At 35.3% G+C, this 16,552-nt stretch overlaps 1 protein-coding gene across 2 annotated transcripts in view; it reads left to right on the forward strand.

Moving 5' to 3' along the window:
* The window catches only part of LOC126840568 (neurotrimin-like), a 47,274-nt gene that overhangs the window by 24,960 nt on the left and 5,762 nt on the right, over nucleotides 1–16,552 (forward strand). Inside the window, exons 4-7 of one of the 2 annotated variants that reach the window (XM_050576415.1) lie at nucleotides 8,063–8,221; nucleotides 9,954–10,082; nucleotides 13,886–14,179; nucleotides 16,388–16,462. In XM_050576415.1, coding sequence (XP_050432372.1) covers nucleotides 8,063–8,221; nucleotides 9,954–10,082; nucleotides 13,886–14,179; nucleotides 16,388–16,462 — 657 coding nt within the window. The remainder of the gene's footprint in view (nucleotides 1–8,062; nucleotides 8,222–9,953; nucleotides 10,083–13,885; nucleotides 14,180–16,387; nucleotides 16,463–16,552) is intronic. The other variant, XM_050576416.1, reaches the window with a different exon arrangement.

Below are 16,552 nucleotides of genomic sequence, written 5' to 3' on the forward strand. Positions count from 1 at the left end.
AATTATTTTTAATATTAACATAATTTTATTAAAAACTAATAGGTATGATAATGTATATGAATACATTAACGACTCAGTTGAAACCTAGAACTCGAAATCACAACCAAAAAATTTGTATTTACTTTAAGTTATTACCTATATAGAAGTACCTATTTTGTAGCTTCAATTTATCGTCAGAAAAAAATTTGAGTTCCTATAAAATTTTAGAGGTATTAATTGAAAGATGAAGATTTAAAGTTTTTTTTATTTATGTGGTGCTTTAAACTGGAGACGCGCGTTGGCATGTAAATTATACAAATTTACTTAACATTTTACAAATAATTATTTTTTCAGACATTTTCAATATCATATGATAGCAACACTAAAAATTACATCTTTTTATGGCAAATATGAAATATAGTGTTGTCATAGAAAACATTAACTAATAACAAAAAAAAATACCCAAATTTTGTACGCTTTTTTACATATCTTATGACGGCAAGCATGTTTTTAATTTATATTTTATTAGACAATGAAAAAGCGTTGCCATGGTAGGACTAACATCGTCAATCGTAAACCACTCTGACGAGAAGCCGTCCAAGTCACTTTGGTCGCCAAAATATCACAAAACCCCCGACGGCGCCATAATAGCTAATAGTAATATTACACTATACAAATTCAATTTCGACTCGTTTGCACAGTAAAGCGCAACAAGCGAGTATAACAAGCATGGGTATTATTATAAAACAACAATAAAAAAAAAAACCATAATTGATTCCGGACTTTATAGGCGGATGTGCTTGTAATTTATCAAAAACGGTCAAACATTTTACCCCCAATGCGCGCCGACACGCTACCCTTACACTACCCTTAACGCATATTGTAAAACTCAAAATAATTTTCAAAAACTTTAAAACAAATTATATGATAGATATGTATACGTTTTCATCTCTGAATCGCATATACTTGCCTTGTAATAATCGCTTGGTCCCTTTTTAAATAGTAATAGTGCACATACAACTGTGGCATAATCTTTACTCAGTACAATCGTATGATTTTCTTAGGATAAACATAGTAGCTAACATAAATTATGCATTGCAACGGTTAGGCACTTGAAAATCTTGAGTTTTTTTCCCCGTTATCTATATTGCATCTGTAAACGTCATGAAGAATATTCAAAACCATCGTCGTCTCAATTCGGGTGAAGAAAAGCGCTTAAACGAAGCCAACACTGAAATCATAATAAAAAGAAAAAAAAATTGAGTTTATACATCTTGTTAATAGATCAGGTATAATATAATTTGTACTACCTGACCTTGGATCTAATAGGACTTATCACACACATTCAGTTCCAAATGCTTGCAACTCTTTTTATAAAAGTAGTAGACAACCGTTTTCCTATCTGCGTGGTGCGTTTTCTCTATGATTTTTAATCAGTTTTCAAAAGACCCGTGTAAACGGTAATGTACTAAATGAGTAGTCTACATGAATTTGTAAAAAAAAAAAAAAAACATACATTGACAGCTGCTAACAAAACATTGACAACTTACCTAGTGTTACACTGAGGTGAATTTTGGGGTTTAACAAAAATGGCGTCTTATATGTGAAACTTACAAAGGAGACATAAATATATATATATATATATTATATAATAGTGTTGTCGACGTTAACGAAGTGGAAATATTATCCAACTGTTGTGCGAGGTTAACTGCCGCACCGCATGACAATCGTGCGAAACGTGCCGCTATTATTTACATGGTCAACCCCACAAACAATGTATCATATAAATTATACTATCAAAACAATTAATTATTATACATTTCGCCATCGCCGCGTGTCGTGTACTTACACCATGTGATATTATTATAATGACATAATATTTATAACGGGTTTGTTTACACGATTCAATTCGAAGAGTTTGAAGAATATCCCAGTTTACTATACATATTATACATGTATATATATAACACTATTGTCATCTTTAAGATGATTTACAAATAACAGAAAAACACTTGGACGTTACGTTAAGAACCTAACCGATCCTTAGATAGATGACGTGCTCGTCTGTAACTATTTTATTTAAAGTGTTGTTGAGATAAATGAATTTTCCCAGAACTTCACGTGGAAGTATTTATGTTTTTCGACAAAATGTATTCCATTACGGAGAACAAAATTAATTTACTTGGAAAATTATTCGAATTCCACTTGGAATCAACTGCACTCAATCCGCGCCCGTTAGACTACCCGATGAAAATGATTATATTTTATCAATTGAAATCACAAAATGAACATTTTATGAAAACCGTGACACGCTCATATAGATATACAGCTGGGGATGTTTACGGGGGTCAGGCAGGGGATAAAGCACAGTAAAACGCAGTGGAGGGTGAAATAAAATAATTGACAAGTTCTGATAAAGGTCGCCGCTGTACCTATATGACAACGTTGTGTATAATATGTAAATAATTTAATGGCTTTTGAGCTTACAAATCATTTTATGCATCGATTGTAATATAACATACAATTGTCAATTTCAGGACCACTTAAGGTTCTTATTGATTTTTTTGTTGCATTTTTTCGATAGATACCGACATTAAAACACAGTTTGTTAAAACATTTAAACAAATTATCCATAGTTAAAAGATTCCTTGAGAAATTTACTGATCCTGTGCCCAGCCTAGTAAATAATAACAGTAGTCTCATTTACCATTGTTTAATGAGACCATTCAGACCCATTTCTGCTGGTCTATTCCAGATTTATAAATAGCGATTCTCATTATGATTTTTAAGTATTGATGACTACTAGATTTTCTTTCATAAAACTCACCGCCCCGATAAATAAAGGAAGACAATATTTTGTATTAAATAAATTTCAACCTTTATTAAACGTTGTAACCATACAGAAGATATTTAATTCTTGGTTATTAATAATTAAAAATAGTACGAGCTATAAACGATTTCTGGCCAAAAAAACATAGTTTTTAAGATTTGTTATTATTATTATTATTAAACACCGTTACATGTTGCAATTGCATACGTTTAGTTTTTGTTTATTATTGTAAATAATATTCGTTGACGGTTGAACAATGAACATAAATGGAAATTATTTTATTATATATTTAAGAGCTGTTTGATAGTTAAATAATGTTAAAAAATATTGACATGTTTAGCATATTATATATATTTTAGTGGCATGTGAATGTATTTTCCTGACAAACCGTGTGTACAAGTGGTTTATTCTTAAAACAGTCTTTCGCGAGTAGGTATATCAAGGCAAAACGTGTATTTGCGTTACACGGAACAGCTTTTAAAAGAAACGAGCTCTGCGTACCGTCCTGGGGGTCTTTTGAGGCGATCCATAAATACATTGGGTATAGCTGTTATATTATCTGGGCAAAGGTAAAAATACAAGCCGTCTCGGTCACTGTATATAATGTTATTACATTATCCTCGACAACGGTACCAAGGCAGAAGTCGCATCTCTCGAGAGACCTTGTTGACTTTTGCGGACAGCGTACGTTCTCTGTGTAAGTGCACTTGTCCATCTCGGGATTTGGGCGGCGGTCATATGTGATAATGGAACGCCTACACAAAATAAGCACATCATTTTTGGCTTTTTTCAACGTACAAGCCGTATTTTCGCATCATAATAATATAAAAAAGAATATCAAAAACTCGTATAAATTGTATGCGCCATCAAACCCGGTTAGCAGTCTCGACTCTTATTTCGATATATTTTTTTTTGTCATGTTATAGAAATGTTATTTATAAACATATAACAAATAAAATGTTGTTTCTGACACATATGGAATTTGCAATATATTATAAAAACCGTGACGTTGTAATCTTTTACTCACATTTTTACCCTTAACGTTTTTTCGCTATTTAAAAGTGTCTGATTTTTTAAAAATATTGTAATTTCTAATAATAACAGTTGAGTAATTTACAGATTAGTTACTATTAGTTTTATTAGTCGACTAGTTTTAGTTATTGACAGTTGTGTATTTAAATTATACAACTGTTTTAGTTGAAAAATAACACTTGTTTGGATAATATAACATAATAGTGTTTCGACTGTGTATTATACAAAATGTATTATTTGTTATACATTATCATATTTGTTTCTGTTATAATTTCTATTTTCACTAAGCTTGTTCTTCATTATTATAGTTAAAACTTATGATCATAATGAACACATGAATATTATGGGTTTCAAAGCTAACTACTATACAAACACGTTTACCATTATATATTTAAACATAATTTTCTTTGTAAAGTTGTGTTTGATCACTATTGAAATCTCGCGGCTTCTTTGATGTTCTATGTATACAGTAATAATAATAACAAATGTTAAATAAGAGCTTGTGTGCAATTACTATAATCTACCTACACGTACTTCAACCCGTGTACTTATTTTACAGATGCAACGCAACAAAACAAATAATAATAATAATAACAAAAAGAACAGATATTTGTTTTGAAATTCGTTCTGCCAACTTTGTTTTTTATCGACATTGCGATGTGATGGATATTTAAAAAATATTGAAAAATGAACGCGGCCGGATTCGAAAAAAAAAGTTTTCCCAGTTCGATTAATTTGTCCCTTTAGGATGCAATTCATAACTTGAACAGAAATAGCTTCAAGTTTTATATAATGTTATAAAAAAAAACCCCCCAAAGGGTATAGAAATAAAAGTTTTTTCTCAACTTTTTATTTATATTTCAACTATAATTTGTGCGTTACTACGACGAATAAAAGAAAAAAAAAATGTCCAAAGGAAATAATTATTTTCCAGATGTGATTTTGTAAATAGCTACAACCGATGATTGTTGCACTTTTCTCGTGTATTAGAGCCATTGTAACCGTTGTCATTTTCGCATAGCAAAGTTGTACACAAGTAAAAAGTATCGATTTCGTTATGAAATCTGGCTTTTTTATTCCAATGTAAAAGTCTCTGGAAAAAGTGTAAATTGTGATATTCGTGCGATACAATGAGCAGCTTTGTGTATTTGATTACTAATAATAATTGAGATATCATTGAATGAAGTTCAAGATTCGTGACTTTACTGTCAGTCGAAGGAAACATACTACTATACCTACACATCGGTTCACTTTGTGTGGTATACAAGACTACAAGGGTACGTTACACTATACTTGTCATGATTACTCACGCACTGATTGACCGGATGAATATCGAATCGAACGGGGCGTGTAAACAGACAAGTACCATAGGCAATGTGTAAGAGTAAAGCATTTCAATAAATCCGCACAGACCCTTCAGACACCACCGTTCGTTGGTTTGTTCGTTACCGTCTCCAGTGTAGATGTTTATACACATAAAAAAAAAAAAAGTACACTCGAAAAAATGAAAATATTATATTATGTAGGGACGAACAGCACTTGGTACGCTTCGACGGAGGTTCTACAGCGAGCGGTTATAGTCTTATTATATTATTACTTGTGCCATCATCGGGTTGATTTTTGTTTTCTGAAAAGCATACCTAATGAGATTGCGGTTTTCAGTTTAGTCGAGTATACGTTCAAACCGTCTCGGCCGAAAATGCCAACAAATTTCTAAATAACGACATTATTGATAATAATAAAAAAAAAAAACATTAAAGCACATTGCAAATTTGAAGGCCGGCACTGTCGCACTTCCAAAGTACCAGGGTCCTGGAACCCCGGTACCCATATTTATTTACTCGGTTCTCGATATAATAGTATAGTGTTGTTTACTTAAATCAAAATATTTATTAAAAAAAAAAAAATAATAATCAGTGCACACCATACTATATTGAATATATTATTATACTCACTAGCCAACAACCTAATATACATTGGCACCTCCCTCTGTCACTGGCCCGATCTAAGGAGTTGTCTCTCCTTCTTTTCGCGAAATTAATTCCCACATTTTTTAAATTATCGTTTGCTGGTTTTAATTTTAAAATATTTAAATTAATATTCGCGTGGACAAAGCCGGGCAGCGAGCGAAAATCGTTTGTAAGATGTTTATTATTTATCGAACGCGTTCATAGCGAGTTTGTAAGGTATTTTTTTTTTTTTTTTTTTTTTAATTTTTTTGTCGTCGGAGATTCTTTTTTGTCGAGTCGACGACGCGAAACGGTCGATCATATAATTATGTTTACCTTTCAGACGTGTCGTCGAAAATACTTAATAATAATACCATCTTATGCTACTCGGTCTATTGTCGAGTATACATCAAATAGGTGTATTATTATTATTATATATAGGTATTAAGTTTTCATTTGGTGATCGCCCACAGTGGCGGCCCAGGGGTGGTGACTGATAGTGAAACGAAAACACGGGAATATTGCGAAACGATTTTGTTTTTTTTCATTTCATACGCGTTCAAAAGACGTCCGGGCAGAACAGTGAACGGCGGTTGACGTGTAAAAGTCCAGAGGCCAGCAATAAAGGACGATAAAGGGGGAATAAAAAATAGATTAGTAAGTCAGGCACGTTTTTGCATTCGGCAAGGAGGTGAAGGGCAAGAGCAGCAGCAGCGGCGGCGGCGGCGACGGTACACGATGCGAGGGGCGGACAACCGCTATTCTCTACCCCTAAGCTACTTCTCGCCATATGGTGTGTGTGTGTGTGCGCACTGTTCACGTCTTATCGGAATGCAACTCACACGTCTCTCCGCCGTTTCTGACCTTAGGGGTGTATATGGGGCCAAAAATAATAATATAATATGACATATTTCTAATCTTTATTGCCGACGTTGCTTATGCGTTGCCAATAGATTTCATCGTGTATACATAGGTAATATAATAATATTAATTACGACACATTTGTATGTACACGCACGCCTTTTCAAACACTCCACACTTGCGTTGGATATGTTCACAGCCGGGATATTAATTTACAAAAAGACGCTCGTTCTCGTTAAATAAAAAAAAAAAAATCGAGATTTCTTTTTTTTCCACATAATTTTTGGCTTTATTAGTATATTATTGTATTATTACAATATTATTATCCTCAAATACTATACTACGGCACTTCCTCTCTAACCTATTACTTGAAATGCTAACAACTCCAAAATGAATTGTTTAAAACATTATAAATCTCATAGTAAGACGTTGAAGCAGTCGAGTCCTGAACAAGTTTAAAAAACCATTAACTTCACATTGGTTTGCATACTTGGTACATGATGTAGGTACAGTTCATCGGACTCGGTTGTGATGAATATGAGTATCAATTTAATATGACACTGGTTTTCTATTTAAATTTCATCGACTAAATTTTACTCATAATTACGCGTTTTTTCTCTTTCGTTGTAATATAAATTAACTTGACCCGATCGTCATCATTGTAATAAAACGTATCACAGCTTAAAAAAAAAAAAAAGTACATATCTTATTAAATAAAAGTGTACGGTATTTCCATTCGAAATAAGTTCATAATATGATAATATTATTGTAAAGTCGTTCGCTGCTGTATTTGCTAAAGCAACAGGCGAATCGAAAATGCTTCACTAAACTTAATTTATTTGGTTTTTATTATTAAAACACACATTCTCAATTTTAATTCATTGCGCTAATATTAAACAGCAATATTACTGTAAAAAAATAAAATACGTTAGACCACTTTGTATTTATTATTAAATTGACCGAAGTTTATTGGATTAGGTATAACGTTACCCTTTTAATTGAATGTCGAGAAGTCATATTTTGCACGTGTGGTGAGTTTGCTGCTTTATTTAGGGTTTAGAGTTTGGTCATCAATTTCTGGCAATTAAACTATTAATATTCCAATAGGTACTTAGGTTATAACTTGTGCGCGTTGAATTGTAAAGAAATAAAATTGTAAATCAATAGTGTAATGCGAAGGTCTATTAACAAAGCAAAGATTACTGAATATGTTGTTGTTATACTTGAGCAGAACAAAATATTGTTGTTGTTGGATGTATCAATTAATACTGTTAAGTACTTATCTGGAAAAAAATTCCATTTCCAGGCCGGCCTCGTGTTCTAAAATGATTTAATGTGTTAAAAAATTTAGATTAAGTCGGTGAATCGGACTTCAAGGCGTAACTAATTGGTTTTTTCTTCTTTATTTTAGTGCCGCCGTCCATTTCGGATTCATTGAGTAGTTCAGACGCTATCGTTAGGGAAGGTGCAAACGTCTCATTGACGTGTCACGTGGACGGTTATCCGAAACCAGAAATCAAATGGAAACGCGACGATGGCACACAAATCAACATCAACAAAACCCTTACCGGTAAGTTTGGAAAAGAAACTATTGATTTATACAACAAAAAACAGTCTCCTTCAATCTTTTATTGTTTTTTTTTTTCATTCCTACCTTAAATCAATCCTACACTTATATACATTTTTAAATGAGTCTTACTTGTATTCAACATAATTTAAATGGACCCCTTTCATTTTCCTGGAAAACTACTTTGTGGTTTGTTTTTTGAAAAATATTTCTATTCTTGGCATAATTTTAAGACCGTTTTACAATTACTGTAGATTAAACCTTAAAGTTTGGAAAAATATTAATTTTTTAAACCAAATGTCAATTATAATGTTTTTATAAATTAAAAAAAAAACAAAAAATTATTGTTAGGTTTTTTTACACTTATAACTACCAAATAGCAAAATGTTGATGAAGTTTATTCGTAATAGAAAAACAATTATTCGTGATTAAACATTAATTCTCTGTGTACGTGATTGAAATCGTTAACCACAAAAGAACCATTAAACTTAGATACAAATTGCCCAACACCGATTAATACTAAATATTGCACAGGAGACAAAAAACATTATGAAATCCTGGCTCGCGCAAACGTCGATAGAATAGCATAGTATTGTATAATATGTCCATTGATTGTAAAATGTATACAATATTTCATTAGGTATGTACCTATTATCGTTATTATTATTATTGTGTGATGTACAAATTTAACGGCCAGGTAAACGCTCTACAATGGTGTACCGCTTAAACGGCGTACTAGACCGTACTGGGACCGTTTGGCGACAATCCGAAAGTTTCACCCCCCGAACTCGCCACAAGAACAAATGGAAATATTAAACGTTTAACGACAATAATTATCGTTTTCCGCGGCCGTTATGTTTTCGCGCGATTGGCCTGTGTTAGAGGCGGACGGTGGAATTTCGTCTTGTTCGCCCGTTTAATTGGAACAATAATATCCGGTCCAAGTCGTCGGTGGGGCACGGGGAAATTTTAATAGCGACAATCCTTATTGGTAGCAATGAATCATTGACAGTGTAGTGGTGGTGTGGTATCCGCGCGCACACACAAAGGAATCCCAAAAACTTTTGAAATACGGACCGGCACCGAAGTTGGTCGTCCCCTCGCCCGAGTACACTGCCACTACCCGCACCCCCCCCCCCCGGGAGAACTTAGGTCCTACGATCTTCCCCTTTTGCCCTCTCCCGCCGAGTCGCTATTTCCTCCGTTACAAATATAAGTTATGTACTATGCGCGCGGTTCAAGATTTGCCGCAGCGCGAAGAGAACGTTATACGCCGTTGTTGTTGTTATCTATAATACCCTCCAGTCATCATACCCTTTCACGTTAAAGAACTTTACCACAACGATAACACGATACAGTAATTATTAAGATTTCCGACCTACCCCGCCGATGCGTGCACGTACCTACCTACGACGACCGAGTGTGTTGTTTTTTTTTTTGTTGCCATTTTATGTCTTTCCAGCGTTACCAAAAAAAAAAACCCAACGAAAATTTATCCTTATACATCCTTATATCTCCTTATATCCTTATATATCTTTTTATATAATTAAAACAATTTTTTAATGTCTCCCGCGGTTGCTGACTCGTACGCAAGCTGTTATCTTAAGCTCCATCTCCATCTCTATTTTCAGTTCCAACTCAAGCTCCAACCCTAATGGTTTTTTTTCTCTAATTTTTTTATTATCATTGTGTCGTTTGTGTTTGTCCGTTTCCGGCTTTCCCGTGGCTGCTGCAGTCAACGAATGGGCAGGACAAACGTTGGAGTTGCACAGGATCAGCCGGTTGGACATGGGCGCTTACTTGTGCATAGCCACCAATTCGGTGCCACCGTCGGTCAGCAAAAGAATCAAAGTCAGCGTGGACTGTGAGTAGTAAATAATATTACATTGTATAATATGTTATCTTTATCATAATACGTTGAACCGTATAAAAACGCAGCTCCGATTATTATAAAGCTGAACAAACGTTACATAGTTGAGTTTAAACCATTTTATAATATACTATTGAAAAGGTATCAACTTGGGAGAGTAACGCACCGATTATTTGTGTTGGTTTATTAACTCTGTTGTTTAACTCTGCCTACTCTGTCAATTACCTATCGCCTACCCCATACGCAGTTCATAGTAATATAATATGCAGGTTCATTGAAACAATATAAACAAGATGTTATATAAACAGTTATTACTAGCAGCTACCGTATTGTATAGTCGCCATCGTTCGCCTTATTCGCGCTCACGCTCTGCGTAGGTATGAGAGATAATTAATTAATTTGTTTTGTAGATCATAAACGAGTGGGTACAAGAGTTATGCACAGTTGCAATAACGCCGCGATAACACTTGCTTATTTCGTCCAATTCGCACTACAACGAATCAATAAAATATTTAATAGTATTGTATTTTTCCTAAATCGGAATCGCAAAAGGATAGTGATTTTGTTTAACTCGATTATCGCGGTTTTTAATTAAATTGTAATTTATGTACGCTTTATTATTATTATTATTTAAAAGGGATCCGCGTACAGGCGTTATTATCATACATATTATGATAGCTACCCGTAATATTAAAACGCGACGGTTATAAAATTTATAATTTATTTTTAATTCGCTTCCCGGCGGAACACGTATGACGAATGATTTTCTGTTGCCTACCCCGCCGCCTTCCAGGTGTACCTGCCAGTGCTGCAGTGTGTTGGTGTTATGTGCAAAAAAAAAAAAAAATTAAAAACCGCAAAATCTAAAAAAAAACCCTTGTCGCTTCAACAGAGCCCGTGGCGGCCGCAGCGACGATTGACATGTTTCATTCGCCGTAATTGCATTTTATTCCATTAGCTTGGTCGAATTAGCCGCAAAAATGTCTATATATATATATATACACCACCACATGAATAATTCCACCGGATGTTAATTTTTCAGTAGCCGTAAACACACACCGCAATCGTACGCATAAATATAGATATGTTCAAACATGTATTGTCGGGCTAAATAATACAATATTATAAACCGTATATAAACCAATGTCGTCTCCTCCGCTCACTCGTTTGTGTCGTCGGTCTGGCTCTTTCCCGTTCACGTTTATTTTTCCACCACCCTATCATGTTTTATTCCCTCTTCCTACCCTCTTGCAGGGCTACCCTATACCGGCGACGATGTCATTTGATCTACCGTTTCCAGTATATTTCATTAAAATGTTAATGTACCGACTCCATTATTTATGAATTACACGTGAAAGGACTTGCTGGAAAAAAAAAACAGCGGTGTTATTTTTTTTTTCGTTTATTCGGCCGCGATTCATTCCGAAGACAGCCAAAGCCGTGTGGTGCCTGCTATGCAATAATTGAGGGAGGGTAGGTTTGAAGAAAAACCCATTATTTATAAGTCTGTGCGGGTTGTATGCAAAACGTGTGATTCGGATATTCTATGCGACGGTTAGACACTCTTTACAGAATAATAAACTATTATACATTAATAAACAAATAAATTACACAACACCCGGCGACGCGGTAGTGTTATGACTTTCTTCTTCTAAGCCTGCTAATGAAAAATAGGCAAATTATCAAGTACGGTAAAATATCACTTCTTCGGTCTTCACTCTCGAATTCTCAAGTTATGTGTTGCGAATTAGTCCAAATTGTATATTTGCTAAGAACTGTAATACATTGCCTGGCCGATGTCACAATGTTAGCCTAACCATATTGCTGACGTATAATAGTAATGAAGATAATCGCTTTCATAAACAATAATAAGCTTTTATTTCATTTGTTGTTGTTCTGTAAAATTTCGGTGTTACACTCTTTGTTAAATATGATGAAGATAAATAATAATAATTAATTAAGTTTAATCTTTCCTCGACTCCCCTTTGCGAAAGTACTGCCAGACGAGGCTACGGTTTGGGGTTTTTTTTTTTTTGGAAAAATCAGTATTCGCTGAATGTCATCGACGACAGCAAGCCAGTCACTATGATGTGAACGGAAGAGGGACAACAACAACAGGGGCGTAGGGCGCAGATTTATATACCGTACCGGGTTCTCAACAGAACCTTAAAGACAAAAGCGTCCATTAATAATCATTAAAAGGCGTTTATACGTATAATAATAATAACATAATAATAATAATAACACTAATAATATATATATTTTATAATTTATAACTATAATAATATAATGCACGGGGGCGCGTGTTACCCCATATTATAAAAGATGCACCGCAACGTTAAATAATGAATATATATATATATATATATATATATATATATATATATATATATATATATATATATATATCTTTGGGATCGCCAGGTATTACCGGCAGCGTCACGGAAACTGCGACCCTGACACAACACAAAGGGTTCAATTAATCATCGGTGTTAAATAGCTGGTCGTCAACGTCGCAGCAACCCCGTCTACCGTACTTAGGGGCAGAGGGAAAACACCCCCTCTCTTCATCTCGCGAGATTTCTATTTTTTTTACACCTCTTTTATTTTATAATGTTTTTTAATACCACCGCACTACCGTTGTGTCCAAACGATGGTCCGTTTAGTCATTCCACCTCTCGCCTCTTCCTCCTCGACGAATCCCTCGCTCCCCTCCCCCCCACCCCTCTCGTATATTGTTGCGGGAAAACCAAAATAATTATCACGGTCATTACAATTTGATATTTAACGGCAATTGTTCGAAACTAAAACTAGCTATACATATATAATATAATATATAAATTACAGGTCAGGTTGGAACTCGTGTTCGTGTAGTAGGTATATGAATTTATATTTTTGGCAAACTGGAGTAGCTTTTTTTTTTTTTTGTCTCTCCGAAAACTTTTTACCGAATGATACCGCGTTGTGAACTTTTGGGTATTTTTTCCAAAAAAAAATGTACGATTTTTTCTACTATTACATATTGTTGCTGTTTTGAGCGCTTGTTCCGATTCGATAAATTACAACAAAAAAAAAAAACGCCGTTATCCGTATAGATCGGATGGAATGTTTTGTGCTTAGGTACCGCACCAACCGCATAAAAGAGAAAATGTGATATCATCGAAAAGCCCAAATGGAATTTATAAATACCGTTTAAGCTCGGCATAAACGTTTCATACCGCAAAACGATGATGATGAGCTATAAAATTAAAAACAAATACCGTACTAAATCCGTTTCGTTTATACACAGCTATGTGATTTTTTTCTAAACGTTACATTTCCCGTAATACCGTTTTTGTTTCGACTCGATTGTTATCTCCTGATTGGTGTTCAACAGTTGACGGTAAAATCGGAGTAGTTTTTGAAAAAAATAACATCAACTTTTCCATTGCCGTCGCCGCCGCTTGTGTTAATTTTCTCTAAGACCACCAACGATAATTTTGTAAAATGGTTTTGCAAGGAGTTTGTGTTGTGTATTATGTTATTTTTTAACGAACAAGATACAAAATAAATGTTTAAAAGTTTTTAATAACATTTCCGTCTGACAGGGCAGAGTTTTGAAATTACATTTCATATTTCTCGTCTTTAAACGAATTAACTTATTATGTAGACAGCATTTCGCTCTGTCTCACTCTGTCATCGGTAAAAACTATATTTAAAACATTGTGGCAAATTGCTGGTACATTGTGGTGATAAACGCACCGGCGATTTCAAACGAATACCTCTGTGATCGACGGTTTGGTTTGTCTTGTTCGCAGTTCCGCCTATGCTTTGGATACCTCATCAACTGGTGGGCGTACCGTTGGGTTACAACGTGACTCTGGAGTGTTACACGGAAGCACATCCGACTTCGTTGCACTACTGGACTCGAGACGACGGCCAAATGCTGCACGACAACGGCAAGTACAAACCCGTGTCCATCCAGGGAAACCCGTCTTACAAGGTGCACATGAAGCTCACCATTATGGACGTGTCCCAAACCGATTACGGCATGTACAAGTGTGTGGCGAAAAATTCTCGCGGTGAGACCGACGGCGTCATTCGGCTGTACAGTAAGTGAACACATCTATTACTTGGGCCGTACACTTGCTTGCATGCGCTTTGAGTAAGTTGGCTTTTTCAGACCGCTTGGGTTTTTTATCTAACGGCTTTTGAATCAATGTCTAATAAATCGATCGAAAATCGCCCGTGCGAAGTCCTAACTCCTAATATTCAATTAAATTAAAATATATTATACTTTTAGTACGGGTCTTGAGTGACAAAATAAAAAGACGTGTGTGGCGAGACGTGTAATGTTTAAACTTAAGCCCACGCCAGTACAAAAGTATTTAGCATTCACAATTGTCTTGGTGCTACAGCGTGACAAACGATTGGGTTACTTACGAATATATTACTATATGAATAATATTATCAAGCGGTGTCGAGTATAATTTACTATAGCTTTACCGTTACACGCTAACAATGTAGACTTAAAAATGATAATACGCACGCTTTATTATTATGCTATGTAGATTTAGTAACTTAGCTGTTTTAACTATATAATATGGTTACACGCAAGTTAATTCCCGGTGTTAACATCACATTCGACAGCTGTGCGGTTAAACTTATTTGTTGTGTTTTTGGTGCATTAACAAAAGCCGTACAAGTATGTATTGGAATTTAAATACTGCGAATGAAATAAAGTTGCTCTGCGATTAAAGCGGTGAAAAGACATGACACTTGGATCAGTATCCAGAGACTAGAGCGCGGTCCGGCCGTGTTGTACTTCCGCTGTATGCCGGAACTGCGATCCGTGCTGCAAGTATTATAATTATTATTTTCTCCTTTTTAGATCGGCTCTCGAGGCCAGATGACGTGGTGACGTGTCAAGACCGCAAGAATCCCTCCTCCTCTAGTACACGACACAAGCAGAGCATTTTGAATAAATTTCCCCGCTCTCCGGGCAATAATAAATGCATATTCAAAAGCTGCGAGACACAACACCACTGGCCGAGCCGTCGCGTTTGACGTTTTAAAACCGTCCCCGTAATTCGACCACAGACCCATTTACACGCCATACATATACGTACCTACTGCCTACACGTTTTAATTCCTATGCATATCTATATACACACGGATGCGGTTCCGAATTTGTAATTAACATGCCACCCGCGGCAATACGCGTGCATGGATGGCGCCTAACCGACATCGGTGGTCGCCGTTTGATGATGCGTTCTGCCCGGAAAACGGCTGTTGAAAATATAATTAATTTCCTCGGATACGCCACCGGTTAATGACCAATTTCCCGGTACAAAAGGACCAGCCGGAAGGTGACCGCTCCTTCTCTCCTCCTCCTCCTCCGATATTTATTTCCCCTAAACCGTTCAGCCGAAGATCTACAACAAACGGTCGACGCATGCATCCGTGTCTTAGCGATGCCAACAAGAGTATGACTGGCGGCCTGAGAAAGAAAAGTGTCCCGAGAGTTGCTCGATAACACGTTACTAATTTTGAAAATCGGATAATAGAAATGCGCATCTATGCTATATTATACATGTATATTATGCAAACCCTTCACACCGCACTCTCTCTATATAATTACTACAGCACTGGCGCCACAGAATAATAATTTACATCAATTTCCTTTGATCAATGTAACTTTTCCGGTACACACACTTCCTTTATGGGAGGATCCGTTATTATATGTAATAAATATATATTATATTTGGAACGTCGACATTTTTATAAAAAAAAAAAAAAACATTAGCGTGTGTGTGTGAGGTATACTCTTAGGCAAATAGATTTATTACAAATTTAATATACTGGTCTAGTTAAATACATTATACGTCAATCATTAACACATTAATACATCCATTTGTTCAGCCGAACCCATCAAATCCGCGCCTAGTTGCACATAATATGGGTTTAATTATTTTTTAATCTAACTTAAGCCGTTCATTATTTTTTAACATTACTTAGCATATGTCGTCGTGTTAATTAGATATTATGTAGTATAACTATGTGAGGCCCAGTGTTCTTTGTAAGAACTAAATAATAAATAAATAACACATCTAGTACACATGACGTTCTATGCCTGATGTTGTGTTGTGCTTTTATATGTGTCCACTGTTATTGCATGCTGTTGTTTTTTTAGACTGTGTGTGTCGTCTGTGTATATTATGTATTTCGCACGATTACATTGATATGAATAAGGAAAAAATTAAGTTTATAATAGCACTGTTATTCTTGTCTAACACTTTTCTTGTCTATCTGTTGCAAAGCTTCACACCCACCCACTCTGGCACCAGAACTTCAGAGCACGGAGAACCCTTCCCCTTCTGGCATCCCAGCTTTAGGTAAGACGGATATCAACGTTTTACCCGCTTTCAACTATACTCTGTGTTATACAAACTTTCTGTATTATTTTCACTACAACAAACGTTATT

This window comes from Adelges cooleyi, unplaced genomic scaffold (assembly GCF_023614345.1).
Source record: "Adelges cooleyi isolate 19-005CV unplaced genomic scaffold, UGA_ACOO_1.1 ACOO_flye_CR_arks_rails_tigmint_CR_PRNA_376, whole genome shotgun sequence".
Taxonomy (NCBI): Eukaryota; Metazoa; Arthropoda; class Insecta; order Hemiptera; family Adelgidae; genus Adelges; species Adelges cooleyi.